At 39.4% G+C, this 15,725-nt stretch overlaps 1 protein-coding gene across 2 annotated transcripts; it reads left to right on the plus strand.

The window, feature by feature from the left end:
* Window positions 1-5,979: 5,979 nt before the first annotated feature.
* LOC143109443 (B-cell receptor CD22-like) lies at window positions 5,980-15,062 on the plus strand. Of its 2 annotated transcripts, none has more exons than XM_076272287.1 (11): window positions 5,980-6,088; window positions 9,959-10,025; window positions 10,231-10,530; window positions 10,632-10,844; window positions 11,084-11,386; window positions 11,471-11,728; window positions 12,156-12,419; window positions 12,610-12,691; window positions 12,841-12,889; window positions 12,983-13,218; window positions 13,440-15,062. In XM_076272287.1, the coding sequence occupies exons 1-11, from the start codon at window positions 6,071-6,073 to the stop codon at window positions 13,483-13,485; spliced, it is 1,836 nt and encodes a 611-aa protein (XP_076128402.1). In that variant the 5' UTR covers window positions 5,980-6,070; the 3' UTR covers window positions 13,486-15,062. The 2 variants fall into 2 exon arrangements, with proteins under 2 accessions (XP_076128402.1, XP_076128330.1); XM_076272215.1 differs by lacking the exon at window positions 5,980-6,088 and adding an exon at window positions 6,480-6,542.
* Window positions 15,063-15,725: the final 663 nt, after the last annotated feature.

The following is a 15,725-nucleotide window of genomic DNA, read 5'->3' on the forward strand; positions in this document are numbered from 1 at the left end:
GCGTCCTCTTCTATGCAGTGGTATGCTGGGGAGGAAGCACAAAGAAGAAGGTTGCTGGGCGACTTGACAGGCTGGTAAGGAAGGCTGGCTCTGTAGTGGGAGCTGAACTGGAGTGCATCACTTCAATATCTGACAAAAGGACCCTGAACAAACCGATCAACATGGGGGGAAGCCGTGGCCTACTTTGGGGGGCAGCCGTGGCCTACTGGTTAGCACTTCGGACCTGTAACCGGAGGGCTGCCGGTTCGAACCCCGACCAGTAGGCACGGCTGAAGTGCCCTTGAGCAAGGCACCTAACCCCTCACTGCTCCCCGAGCGCCGCTAAATGCAGAGACCAAATTTCCCTCACGGGATCAAAAGAGTATATATACTTATATGCTTATACTTATACAACATCTTGGACAATGAATGCCATCCACTCTACAGCACTATTAAAAAGCAAAAGAGGCCCCAGCAGTGGCGCGACTGGCTGGGGCACCTGCACCGTACGCCGGCGACCCGGGTTCGATTCCCGCCCCGTGGTCCTTTCCGGATCCCACCCCGACTCTCTCTCCCACTCACTTCCTGTCAATCTCCACTATCCTATATAATTAAAGGCATAAAAAACCCAAAAAAATATACTTAAAAAAAAAAAAAAAAAGCAAAAGAGCTTGATCAGCTGGAGACTTCGCTCACTGCCATGCACAACTAAAAGGCTGAGGAAGTCATTTGTCCCCAGGGCCATTGAACTGTTCAATGCTTCACTAAAGGGAAGAGGAGAGATAGACTTCTCTGCTTAGTCTGTCTGCCTCTCCACCCTCTCCATGTTTGAGTACTGACTGCCCACTGTTTTTACTACTGTTTTCCTGCTACACTGTTTTTCATGCTATATTAGCACACATGATCAATGGCTTCTGCTACTGAATGGCTGTAACCCTATTACCTCAACCTGTTCTTGCACTGACATAGTTTTTAATAGTTTTTTATATTACCTTGTCTACATTATACTTTACTCTCCTATTTGTTCATATTATTTATGCTGGTCTCTAAACCTTATTATTGCACTGTTGCACTGTTGGACTAATGTTGGACTACTTTTTGCACCTTCACCATGACACTCACTCTCTTGAGCACCTTACCATACACACAGAACTACAGGACTACTGTTGGACTACTTTTGCACCTTCACCATGACACTCACTCTCTTGAGCACCTCACCATGCACACAGAACTACAGGCCCTGTCACTACAAGCATCTCATGCTTGATCACCCTCAAGCACACTGGATTTTTTACATTTAATTTATATAGTGTATTTAGTTTTGTTCGTTTTTCTTATCTCCTACTGTCCTGGGACGACAGAGTTGGAAGAACTTGGGGTAAGGTTGACATTTTGTAACGTAACGTTTGTAACAGGCGGAAAATGAACTTATTTGTTATGTCTATAACCTGTCATGTTCACATCATAAGCCTAACACTAACCCTAGCCTACATGAATAATTTGGCTACATGATTTTGTACGTTTACTATTTTTTTGGCTGTGGAACTTTCATGATGAAAACGTAATGATTCACGTAGGCTATCATTCACATCGTGCAAGTTCCAAGACATTTTAGCATTAGCCATGGTTGGACGTGACAATAATTTGGATAGCGTAGTACGATACTGCGACTGCATAAGACTACAGAAAGAATACAAACAACCCCATATCCGTTTCCGGCAGCGGAGTAATACCGTACCTCACAGCACATCCAATACAAGTCAATGGAGTTGGACAAAAACTACGATAAAACCTGTTGGAAAGAATCTTTTGTAGCGATTTTTGTGTGAGCATATCAGTGAACACCCTGACCACTCGGTGAGTTTCACGTCTTTGTAAACTAAAGTTTAATGCGCTTTAGGAAGGATTGTTCCAGTGCACCTATGCAGCGTTGTGGAGGAGGAGGGGGGGGGGGGGGGGGGCGCTACCACAGAAACCGAAAATTCTCAGGACAGCAGCATGTGTCCAAATTTCAATCTTAAACGTTCTATTTAATCATAAACTATCTGAAAACAGGGCTTTAAGTGTAAAATACCGAACTTGTCATTTAAGTATGCCAGTGTTCGGATCAATCTCTCCAAAACACAGGAAGTGCCTCTAAATTCCACTGTTAACATGGCTCCAACATCCCAGTAGGGGTTAAGTCATTGCGAGACCTCAGACCATACACAGTAAAAGAAATGGACTAACAGACCGTCGTTTTCAATGGGAGGGCACTGAGTCAAATAGAACGATTTTTCAGTTGGTCCCCCCAGTACTACGCAGACTCACACTTAACTTTGTGACGTTAGCCATCGAACTGAATCTTGTAACTCATATGATAGATACACAGAAATTCTTCTCACACTTCCTTCGCCTTCAAAGTCATTAAAGTTAAACATTTATTTATGTATTATTATTAATATCATCCTCACAAGTGATACCAAGTCGTGTTAATGTTGAAGCTTCTTTCCACTTTTCCGACCTACGGTCAATCCATCGAAAACCTCTGAAATGATTATCGTTAGTGCCGTTTTTCATTAAGTTTACTTGCCTCTGTGCAATGCTTTACTTTAACATACAATGCTATAGGCTACATAGCTTTGTTCATGAGTTTCCGTGCTGGCTGGACTGAGCTTCTTATTCAAACAATACGGTTATCCCCCTACGGTACGTTAGCTTCACTACAACCGGACATGCTAAACATTCTTCTTACGGGAACCTAACGTTACGTACGAGGTAGTCGAGTCTTGTTTTGCCTTTTATTGTTTATGTAGATTACACAGAAGCTACAATATCGGCACAGGATATATGTTATATGAAGTTATGGTATTTCAAAAAAATCCTAAAATGAATGGGCTTCTATGGGGGTTAGCAGAGAAGTGGTCCCTCCAGCTTACATTGATTCTTCTACTTCCGGGAATTCGCCTGCCCCCTTGCCTCAGACCCATTAGACCAGCCTCAGACGAGTCCAGGAAGTGACGTCAATTCCGGAAATAAGTACATAATTCACTTTACTCTTTATGGAGAATACAGCTGGAAAAAACGTGTTTTCTTTTACATTTCATGGATCACATTAGGTAGAAGCTTTTTATTATTATTCGTAATTCACATTTATTTATTAAATAATCGATCGCGACTGACTGTCCACGAGATCTGCCAGAGTAGCTGGAAGGAGCTTGTGACTCACGCATAGGGAATCACGGCAGATATTGCGCGAAATTCATGTTGAGCAAGAAAATAGTGCTAGTGCTATCATACAACAGTTCATGTTGAGCTCCGCTAGCGCGTCGTGCCTAACAACACCCCTTAGCTGTTGTAGAATCAGCGTAACCTACGGCCTCTCGGGCCTTATTGCTTAATTTCCTGATTGTTGATGTTGTTTATTGTTAGCTTGTAAATTTTAGGCTAAGAAGGAAGTAACGTTAGGAATCTCTGATCAATGTGATTGGTATGACTGGACCAGTGATTTCAAACTTGGTGCCTGTCGTGGTGCAAGTGTTGGAAACGTTCCGAGTTGCCAGACTCTATTCACTTAGTGAAGGAGTTTGGATTTTTCCAGGCTATGTTTTTTCTTTTCTTTACTGTAAAATTATAAACCCCATTCCCCCTTTTTTATTTTTTGTTTGTTTGTTTTTCTTTGTTTATCTGAATGTTTGTTTCAGAAGGTGAATGTCCTTATTACTGTGTGAATGACATCTTGTTTCTGTGAATGTTTTGGTGATTGTCTGTCTAGTGGGTTTGTGTGTTGCAGTAGTATATTGCATTTCACATGAGAATTGGTCTGATGTACAGTACAGTATGTTCATCTTCTTGTGATCTTGGCTCACAACTTTTTCCTCAACTATCGTATTTTTTCATCTAACACCAGCTTTGTGAATTTGTTCACTTGGGTTGGTGTGAGGCAGGGAATCTGTGTGGAAAAAGTGTACTGTATGTGTGGTGCATGTGTGTGTGGGAGGAAGCCAAGAACCATGAACTGTACCTGTTTAGTACCCGAGCTGACTAGTGCAATTGTGATGGACGTTCAGTGCCGTTTTCACCTGATGACAAACAAAGAAAGATTTTCTCGGTGAAAGCAGTCTTTATCTAGATTAGAAATCTAGACGCGCCCCTAGCGGCAGCAAATTATATTTGCTGCCAGGGCTAGTCTGGCAACTCTCCGTTGGCTTGTGAGCTCCAGAAATCGAAACTCAATCAGGCCAATGAAATCGTGTATGGAGTCGTTAGGTGGGCTTAACATAATGATTTGATGGCAGAGTTGCAACGGTTTGGCTTGAATTCCCTGCTACTTGAAAACAAATAAGATGGATGTTGCTGTTGGCGAACAGTGTGACATGAGTTAAGCTTTTATTAAGTTGTCAAACGTTTGAACTAGCCAACTAGCTCCGCTGGTGGGAAACGCATGGGACTCATAGCGCTGCCGCTGTCCTATTACGTGCAGAGGGAATTTGAAAGACAACTGATTATCCCGCCCCTCGGACTGAGCACTGCGAACGGTGAGTGCCCAGACCCTACATTTTAATGTGGGTCTGGCTCGTCAGGCTAGTCTTTATCAGTTTCTCAGCATAATGTTGTATGAATGATGGAGGCTGTACACACAGAGGAACCAGTGCACCTGGGGGTAGGATTTATCATGATCTGAAGTGCCAGAAATGTTCAGATAAAAAAGTAAAATGTTTTAATTTTAGCGGAATACACATACATTCAACATTACAGAAACACAACGTTAAGGTGTCAATGTGTATGACACAACCTCTCAGTGTTGGTCTTGATGAAAGATTAAATATTTTTCATTGCCAGGGATATTCTCCATCTACCATGTACTAAACTGTTCGATATTTTGCTGATCGGAACATAGTAGTATTATTATTAGGGCTGTCAATCGATTAAAAAAATTAATCCAATTAATTACATACTCTGTGATTAATTAATCTAAATTAATTGCATATATAATTTTTGCTGTGAAAGTATTTTAAATATTTAAATTCAAATGAATCATTGAATAATCAGCATTAGTGACTTTAAAGTTCAAAAACTCTTTTATTATTATTTTCACTGTTCAAATAATTGCCATAATAATCTATGATATGACCTAATATGCTGAGGAAATAAATTCAAAAGTGCCTCGGGAAGTTTTTTTTCACAAACAAGGCATTTCAGGCCACAGATATAACCTAGGGGGACACAATGAAAATAAATTAACACTCCCCTAAATGTCAACACTTATTTCTTTGCATTGATGTGCGACTATAGAGTTGATGAACTCCGGTGATATGCAAATTCCTTGCTGCAGACATTGCAGAGGACTTTATTTTCAACACTTTTTATTTTTATCAACACCATCAGGCCGTTTTTTAAAAGTAAATGTTCCAATCAATGATCCAGGCAGCACGTTTTCTTCTCTCTCCTTCATTTTACAGTCTAATTTTTACTGACTAGAACAGCTCGGGGTCAAAGGTCATACGGAATCGATTAATCTGCACTAATTTTTTTAATCAGTTATTTTTTCTCAAATTAATTCATCAAAATGAATCAGTTATTTTGACAGCCCTAATTATTATTATTGCTATTATTATTATTATTATTATTATTATTGTTATTATACATTATATTTATAGCGCCTTTCTAAAATCCAAGGTCGTTTTACATAGTGGAAAAGAAAATACAATAACAAAAAAACAAACAATACAAACAAAGACAAAAAAGAGTAGTAGGAAAGACAGAGCTATTTGGGTGTGGAGCAGAAGTGATCATTAAGAAAAGGTCTTGAGATGTGCTTTGAAACATTAGAAACTGAAAGATGGGCAAAGTTTACTAGCCACTCAAACCTGACTGACACTCACACACTGTTGGCAACACAACACACACTCACACCTCTTGACAGGAAGATGAAGAGGAACATGAAGTGAAAGTGTTTGTTCTAAGCGTTAAGTGAGGACATGTATTTCACTCAAGCTGGAAAATCACATATCAGCAACCCTCTATGTTGAGGTGACCTGTAAGTATCCTATAATTTGCTACAATGCATGCTATGTGGATTTATTTACTGAACCAAACAACCTGAGTTGGAATGAAGACCATAATCATGGTGAGATGATGGTATTATCTTACTTTCCTGCAGTTTTACAGTTACTCTTTCCATTGCGTACATTTTATATGTAGTGCAGAACATTGTAAGGCTGATTTCTCAGTTGAGCATTTGATGCCTTAAAGAGCACCTAGGAGGATATTTTCTGTTCTCTGTCAGAATGCAGAGTGACTAATGATTCCAGAAGCTTCTGTGGGATTTCAAATGAAGCCATAACACGAGACAGATGTGCCAAAAGGCCCAGAGCATTCCAGACACAATCATTTTGTGACCTGGTGATTGGTTAGATTAGCTCAACATACATACAGTACTTTTCTTCCCCTCAAAAGCATTATATTAGGTACAGCATTGAGCATTGTGTGTAAAGTATTCTGCAATTACTAATTCTTTGCTTGGCCACATAACTAGGTTCTTAAACAGGATGTCTTGGCGTACAGTTCCTGCTTCAGCCTATGTGGGTGTGATTTTTATTGATTTTATTGTGATGTTTATCTGTATTCTGGTAACCAATGTGATGACTGGACCAATACAAAATCTGTTATTTAACGTAGCATTTTATGCTTACACTTTTACATTACTTACACTTTTACTTACATTTCTGTGAAAAAGAGGACCTTTGTCCTCTTGTGTGTGTAGTGTAGTGTGAAGTTTGAATGCTATTCCTTATTTTTGTAAGTCTGCAAAATTACTATGTGGATGTATGTAAGGTTATCATAAACAAAACACTACATATTGACATTACACATAGCACTGCCACTACACTTTGCAATATCAGAACCACCAACTTGCACTTTTCCTGTGTCTGCCGTTGTCTCTGTAGGTCATAGTCTAGTGTCTAGTGTTCTATACTGTTCTGCATCAGTATGGCATATGCCTCTGTGACATTTAGTCAAGATTGGATCACAAGCTGTGAACAGAGGTGGGCACAAATACATCAAAAACTATTTTGTTACAAACTACAAATACTGGCTCATAAAATGTAACAAAATAAAATACAAAATACTGATGTGAAAAAATGTATTTAATTAAAATACAAGTAATTAGTATTTTGAAAATACACAATATCCACACAATAATCATGGTATACCAACTTTTTAAAAATAAACTACAAAGCATATTATTGAAAAGGTATCCCCAAGAGACAAGAAATACTATGTTCTGATTGGCTGGCAGAGGGCTATTAATTCTGTACATTGGGGCTCCTATGAAGTAGATCTGGTAAAAAAAATGTAAACAGCATCCCATATCGATGATTGAACTGAAAAGAAGCAAACTTCGCAACAGTGGAATCAACTGTAACATACAGTGTTTCTTAACTGGTGGGTCGGGACCCAAAAGTGGGTCGCACAGGTAGAAAATCGCAAATTTAAAATGCTGCCTTATCAGATCTAATGTTGGACCTTTATTTTGATAAACTTTATTAATAGCCTACATATCAGTCATTGCCATGGACATAGACAATGTTTATCAAGAGTTGAAGACTTCACAAATGTAGGCTAATGCCAAACATCTGCATGTTCCAAACAAGTAGGCATACAGGCACTTCGCTTGTCTTACCATGTAGCTCACCATATTAATTGGCTTGAACGCTAAAAATATGGGTCGCGACTTTATGAACATGGGAAATTGTGGGTCCCAAAGCCAGACCACTTAAGAACCACTGACATGGCATACTACCCACCATCATTTGGTGGATGTGAATGAATGTAGAATGACAAATTTAACAGGTCGGCCTCTTTTTAAACTGCATTTCCCTTTTTGTGCTATAAATGCATGCCTATTGCCTACATAAATGACTGGCAACATGGGGGACAAACAGAATAACATCCTGTAAGGTGTCCCGATATACAGAAATAATTAACTTGGTGGAGAAAACTCTTTCTGCATCAGGGAGGTCTTTGCGTCCGTCTCCTCCATTACTTCTGCATACCTCGGCGGATGTTATCCCTGGCATAAATCCTCATGTCAAATCCAAGTGGTTTTAATACTGTCCTGTAGTGAGAATGAACATCAGCTATTAGGTCATATGGGGTCCATGTCCTAATGTTCTCCCTCAGTATCTTATCTGTATCGTTTTCACATTTTAGTATTGACTTGACACACCTGACAATTCAAGCTCCTGAAGTTAGTTACTTTTTTTTAACTTTCAGTGTTCTAAGGGGATGATGAAACAGAAAAGACAGATACTGTATAATGCTTTTAACTTGTCTATAGGGTGACATTATATTGGCGGCGCAAAAAAATTGGGTTTACAACCCATGTTGACCATTTTGGCTCCCTCAGTTGACTTTTCTATTCATTTTTTCCAACTTCAGACATGTCCAGAGGGGATCGTAAAAGAGAAAAGTTGTATCTAACACTTACGTTGGTCACAATGTGGCAAACTACTGCAAGAAAAAGGAAAAATGGGTTTACATTTTACGCTGTCCTTCCAAAAGGGTAATGAAATTATTAATAATTGTATGGATACATCGCTACTTTAAGGTCAACTTTAGAGCTGAATATAGGGAATTGCCCAAGGGATATCATTGGGCACCCACCCTATTCTTATGGAGTAACCCCTAGGCAACAATATTTGAAATGTACATGATTTCTTAATAGACCTCTCCAGAATAAGTCCCACCTCCTAACTTCATGTCTATGGGAAATAACATGGCGTTTTGAAAGATCGTACCTGTCAAACTCTGTAGGTGACAAAGTAGAAAAAGCTGCTGGGCAGATTGGCCTACACACTTCTGACATCTAGTTTCCAAATTTTTTGATTTTTTGTGCCGTTTAAGTAGTATAGTCTATAGTATACTACTTAAACGGCACCGACAATCAAAAAATCCAGTGGAAACTAGATGGCAGAAGTGTGTAGGCCAATCTGCCCACCAGCTTTTTCTACTTCGCTACCTACAGATGTTTTACCGGTATGATATTTCGAAACGCCATGTTATTTCCCATAGACAATCGACGCCAGGAAGTTGGATGGATACGGAAGTTACGGAGGCGGGACTTATTCTGGAGAGGTCTATGTCTATTGAAATACATTTCTTACATATGGTTCCTTTAACCAACAAAACAAGGTTCACCATGATTCTGGCATTTGGCTCCAGGACTATGATAAGCATAGCTTATTGTAATGGTTAGGATATTTAAGTGATGAAATGTTGGCTTATTAGAGAAAAAATGACAGATTTTCTTAAGTATTTGAAATACTCTAAATACAATCCCTCAAAGTATTTTGTTACAAACTACATTAGATTTGTTCCAATCCTAGAATACTAATTACAAAATATGCTAAAGTAATTAAATATGTGTTTAAAATACATATAATTAAAATACTGCCCATGTCAAGTCACTGGGCTACAGAGCTACTTTATAGCTGTGTAGAGGTAATCCAGAGGTAAGCTATTCTGTACAAAAAATAATAATTTTGCTTTGACTAAGTTATGCATAACGTGACATATCTCAACTCAGTCAATGGATCAAGATGACATAACTGAGCTGAGCCAATTGTTTTAACAGTGTTTCTGGAACCTATATCTAAGGCAGCTGTAGCTGAATTAGAACATTGTTGTGATTAAATTGTCATGTTGTCTGTGGTGTGATGTGATGTGATATGATATATTTTTGACATGGTGTTTTGCAGAACTGACAAACTACCTCATTTCTGTAGAATTAGTTCTTTCTTCTACTTGTGGTATGACACCTATCAAGACTCTCAGTTCACTTATACCCATGAAGAAACCAGTTAATGCCACAGAATGCAATGAGTCATCAACTCCAAATGTTGCTGAATTGGTGCCTTTTCTGTTCTCGCAAACGCATAGCACTAGCACAATAACATCATAATGGTAGACTGGATTGTGCTCTTTCTGATTGCAGACAGAACAAGATATGCTTTTAAAAGGCATGAAGGGATTTTTGGTGCATTTTCTCCTGGGTCTAACAGGTATGATGCAGAGTTACATAAAATCAATTCACAAAATAATATGTACTTACTGTATGTTTGTGCATGTGTGATTCATACTGGAAATATTGTTTATTAGACTTTGCTTCCTGAATGAACAAAATCCAGTCAAGTTCCTTTTTGATTATTTGAGTTTGTTGTGCATATTGTTTTCATCTCGACGGCATTTGTTTTGGTTGTGTTTCAGCGGTGCAGTGTGAATGGAATGTGACCTACTCCTCTACACATGTCTGTGGCCTTAAAGGAGTATCAGTGGTCCTGCCCTGCACATACCAGTATTCTTATGAAGGGGCGTATCTGGGAGGAGAGTGGTATGAAGAGAAGAGTGGTAGAGTCATACAACACAGTCACTCTACTTATCCTGACTGCAGTCTGAACATAGACAACCTTTCAGATGGAGACTCTGGTGTTTATCAGTTTCGGTTTTATACAGTCTTACACTTGAAATGGATAACAAGTGAACGTGGTATTACATTGTCTGTTACAGGTAATGTGTTGGGATTAGACGTCATTGCCATTTTATCAGTATTTATGGTTGATAACTTAATATGGTCAACTTATATCTCACTCCTGCCTGCCCATGAACAGATCTGAGAGTAGAGGAAGTTGTTGCACAGAAACAGCATCAGACTGAAGTGACCTGCAGCACCTCCTGCAGTTTGCACCCTGACCTTCAGTATGTCTGGTATAAGACTGGACAGATTCTACAAGACAGAACCACAGCCTCCATACTAGTCTATGAAGTGGCCAGTTACTCCTGTGCAGTGAGAGGTCATGAAGCTCTACGCTCCCCAGCAGTGTGTGAGTACAGATCACCTTCAGGGTCTTACATTAGAACATCTTCAGCTATAGCAGAAGGACTCAGAGAGCAGGAATGGCATTCAAAGATTTAAATCCAAGTACCTCCTGAGCCACTGCCGCCCTGATGGATTTTACAAAGTACTAGGCTGTATTTTGTCATATCTAACAAACAATAATGTGCACATTCAGCCTGTATATTTTCTCATTCATGTGGGTTTTGGTGCTGTGTGTGATTATAGGTGTTCCAGATAAACAGTGCTGGGGTGTGACCTACTCCGATGAGAATATCTGTGTATTAATGGGCTCATCAGTGGACATTCTGTGCACTTACCTGCATCCAAGAGATGACCGTATTAGCAACATGTTTTGGTATCACAATCAAAAATCTATAATGTATGGGTATCTTGGTAAGAAAGAAAATAGTTTTACACTGAGATTGGAAGACATCAGACAGAGTCACTCTGGAGAATATACCTTCAGGTTAACAACAACAGGGGGGCAGGGTTTCTCTGGAGTACCTGGAGTCACCATCTCTGTTACAGGTAACATTTGAAGTTTAATACAGTTTAATGATTTTACTGCAGTTTGTCTACATGCCACATTTCATTGCATCGTGTATTTTCCAGATCTGCAGGTGTGGGCAACTCTTGATACAGTGAAAGAGGGGGACAAAGTCACCCTCACCTGTAATACTACCTGTACTCTGAGTAACAACCCCAACTTCATCTGGTACAAGAATGGACAGCCTGTGACCTATAAACACACAACTAGAGACAACAAGCTGCATCTAGACCCAGTCAGCAGTGAGGATGCAGGCAGTTACTCCTGTGCTGTTAAAGGAGATGAGAGTCTCTCTTCAGCAGCTGTCTCTCTCAATGTCCGATGTAAGTAAACATGCCTGATTTCACTCCTACTTAAAGTTGCAGTCCATAACTCTGATTAAAGGTTCTTGAGGTTGGAGCTCAACTGCTAATCAAATTATACACCACTTGAGCCTCAGAAGGGCTGGTATTGTTGAGTCCAAGACATGTCTGAATGAGGCTTTACAGAGCCAGGGCTGTATGTGAATAGACAACTGAAGCACCATGAGAAATTACGGCAGTTGGATTAGATTCACATACTTTAACACAGATATAACGCATGTTCTAAACACATATGAAAGATTTATTATGACAAGCATGTACTATATGTCTTCTATACAATTTCCCATGCCTGCTTTAGTAAGCAAAAAACTAAAACCCTCTTACAACCCTCTTAAAACCCTCTTATAACCCTCTTTGGCTTGTCTGTTATAATACCCTCTTATAACAGACAAGCCAAAGAATGTCCTTGCGTCCATCACTGCCTCTAGTACAATAGAGGAGGGCAGTGTAGTGACCTTGACCTGCAGCAGTGATGCCAACCCACCAGTGCACACCTACACCTGGTCTATGAAGAGTGGAGCTGAATCTCTTGTTATGGGCACAGGGGAGAGTGTCAGCTTCAATCTGACTTCTAATACCAGTGGACTTTACTACTGTGAGGCACAGAATGAACTTGGCTCTCAGATTTCTACTGAAGTTGTTTTTCAAACAGGTAAGTGTTTATGTGGTCTGTTGAGTACTAAAGTGTGTTTTTGACCGCTAAGAGGTTGTTACTGCTACAATTCCGCAGTTTACTTACAAAATGAGGAAGAAGACATGACTATGCTATATCCAGTCAGCTGCTCTTGTGAAGTATCTCTCAACACAGTTGATCATTTTGCTTCATAAAAATGTCTCTTTAGATGCTGATGTCCTCCTGCCAGCCATTGTCACCACATTCATCATTCTCGCCGTCCTGCTGATACTTGGAATTGGTCACTTGAGGTGATGCAACCAATTCCTCTGAGATAATTTAATGCCAATCCAGGCGTGACATATATAATGCTTACAGCATATTTCTATTAAATATGACATAATATATTTTTACCTATCATTAACTAAACATGCATATGACTGTCCTGCCTACAAATTAGGAAGAAGAATGTTGAAAGTATTACAAGGGCCACAAATGTTAACACACAGGTGAGGACATTGGAGCTTAACTGTCGTAATCATATCTATATCTATACATAGGACACATCTGTCACATTATGTAATCATTTATTTTCTGATCAGAGTGACTCAGGTCCCATGTACAGCACCATCACAGCAAGAGCCACGGCCTCTGACCCCACACAGAGAGCGACCTCATGTGATCAAGATGACATTAAGTATGCCAGTGTTCGGATCAATCTCTCCAAAACACAGGAAGTGCCTCTAAATTCCACTGTTAACATGGTTCCAACATCCACACTGGACAACAACATTGTCTACACTTCAGTTCAGCTCCTCACAGGGAGTGCAGCCACCAGGTGGGCCTTTCAGATTATTACAACAAATCTTGCTGCATAATTGACAGGGCCAGTTAGATGCTCATGATTAGAATGATTAGTCTAAACAAGCACAATGTTAGACTTAATGTGCAGTCATCCCCCTTTCGTGCTTAGCAGTAGGTGGACCTGTGTTGCTGGGCTCCATCACAATCTATCCGTATTTCCTATTTCTCAGACTGTGTTCTGTTGTGTGTTTGCAGAGCTGATGATAAGGGTGAGATCTACAGTGCAGTCCACAAATCCTGACAGAGGGAAAGGACAGAAATACCCTCTGTTCATCTCATCGTCAGAGTATAGCGTTCAGTCCCACCCACCTTCCGCGAGGGCTTACTTTCCAGAAGTAAATTTTCCGTTAATTTCTCCAATAGATGTCTGGAAAATCTGTATATAAAGAGTTTTAGACCTGTGTCTTAAGCTGACCAGCTATGACGTGACTTGTGACGTAATCAGTTCATGTTGAGCAAAAAAACTAACAGAAAAACTAAAATAAAGGTAAATGTTTTAAAGCTACATTGTGTAATTGTTTGGGCCGATTTTTAGCAAAAACACATTTTTTTCCAAGAATATGTGCTCATTTGTGTATAATTACTTCCACCAACAAATCAAAGTATTTTCTTAAGCGTAGAATCTGCCATTCAGAATGCATACGAGCGAGTCTCCTGTATGGCGGCAGCCATGTTTCGGACTCCATCTTCAGAATACATTAGCCAAGGAGGGACATACATGTACTGTACCTGAAATTCTAGCTATGCCTTTCGCGTTTGTGGGTCGATAAGGAATACTCTAAAGTAGTGTATGACATCTTGTAATGTCAGCTAGGACATTTAGGGTGCGGCTTCCGTAGCTTGTAAACCACGCTTGCAGTCGGGGGGAGCTGGAGTCTGTTGCAATATACCATCTCACCGCTAGATGGGAGAATTTCCCCCAAGAATTATCCCATGAAATTACACAATAATTTCCAAGCGAAGGTACTACTCATCCCATCAGCCATAGCGAATTATACATTTTCCAAAGATTTCCAACATAACAATAGTTTATCATGCTTACTTTTGAATATAAGACAAGATGACTACTTCCTACCTTTTGGCGTCTATATATGAGCATATACAATCGCTTAGTCATGTCATAGCTGGCTTTAAGTCTACCATAGCCGGTTACAATTTTATGGCCTATAATCCAGTTCTCAATGGAGAACATGAACTGGATTCTTACTTCCGGAACGGAAGGGGGGCGGGACTGTTGAGCTCTAGAGCAGACATCTATACAAGTGCTACAAGTTATTTTTTGGTGTTAAGTAATCGTATTATCAATGCTAACTCCTTTTAAAGTTTCCAAATTAAGCATTTTCTATTTTCTCTATCATAATCTGGCTCTGGGCTGCTCTAATCAGCTTTGTGTTGCATTGGGTTTACATTAAGAGAGTTACAGTTCATGTCTGTGTATTTTTCTTCTCATTTGTATACACCATTAATTTAGCCTCGTGCAGCTTGGATATATGGGTTACCTGTGTTATTTGTCAGGAGCTGTGACCTCACTGTGTCTGTATTCCAACCTTATTCTCTTTTCTGCATTGTATATATCAGGTATATCACAATTCAAGATTCTGGATAATTGTAATGTGATCTACCGAATATGTATGTTGAAGTTCATGAGGAGGTTCTTTCCTTTTAAAAGTGTTCAGATATTCTATTTGAGTTTTTGTTTCTATTGATTTTTTTCCTATTTATGAGTGTTGTTTTATTTTGTAAATACTGATACAGAGGTTCTTTTTAATCTTTGTACTCTCAAGAATATACAATGAACTTTGGGGTGCCAGCCTTGGGAGTGACAATGTATAAACATGGCTAAAATCCCTAAACAGTTCATGTGATATATTTGTTAAAAATATGTTCAAATAAACCAAATCTAAACATCTTGATTGCTTTGCTTCAGATCCATTGAGGTGGTGTGCAGAGGTCAAATTACAGAAACTGTGACACTGTCCAAATAGCTAACTGTACAAGGGACTATATCAAGGGAATGTTGTTTTTGTCTGTTGGTAAATCAGACTTGGGTAGTGATGGTTTGTGATTGGTGCATTCAAATATTTCCTGTCAAAGAACAATGTCTCAACCAAATATCCAATATCCACACCTTAGAAAGCATCATTTCATGTTGGAGTTTAAGACAATCCGTCTAGGCAGACTTGGCCCAGGCAATTTAGTCTAAAAGACTAGATGAAAGTACAGGATAGGTATAATGAATGTATTGCTGTGTTATGATATGCCATATCAATGCTATGCCTTTTTCATGTAGGCCTAATGTCATTTTAGAACAGAAAAAAGCTGTTTTCCTCTGTTGAATATGCTCCAATAATGCAAGAGTGCATTTTTATTTATAAAAATGTCGACTTGGACAGCTCTATGTTCAGGTACAGTATGTCTAGTATTATTGTTCTGGAAATCATAAAGTCAAATGATCTCTTGTCTGTGGATGAAAGAGTTCAA

The sequence above is a fragment of the Alosa pseudoharengus genome, unplaced genomic scaffold (assembly GCF_046254945.1).
Source record: "Alosa pseudoharengus isolate Yale_2024_CS ecotype anadromous, Long Island Sound unplaced genomic scaffold, YU_APseudo_1.1 YU_APseudo_1.1_scf_1, whole genome shotgun sequence".
NCBI lineage: Eukaryota > Metazoa > Chordata > Actinopteri > Clupeiformes > Clupeidae > Alosa > Alosa pseudoharengus.

Bases quoted from the DNA above. Each gene is read 5' to 3' on its own strand.
- LOC143109443 (XM_076272215.1), top strand. From the start codon at position 6,510: ATGTCTTGGCGTACAGTTCCTGCTTCAGCCTAT. The intron at 10,026-10,230 runs GTATGATGCAGA...GTTGTGTTTCAG, and splicing joins TTTTCTCCTGGGTCTAACAG to CGGTGCAGTGTGAATGGAAT. The intron at 12,420-12,609 runs GTAAGTGTTTAT...ATGTCTCTTTAG, and splicing joins TGAAGTTGTTTTTCAAACAG to ATGCTGATGTCCTCCTGCCA.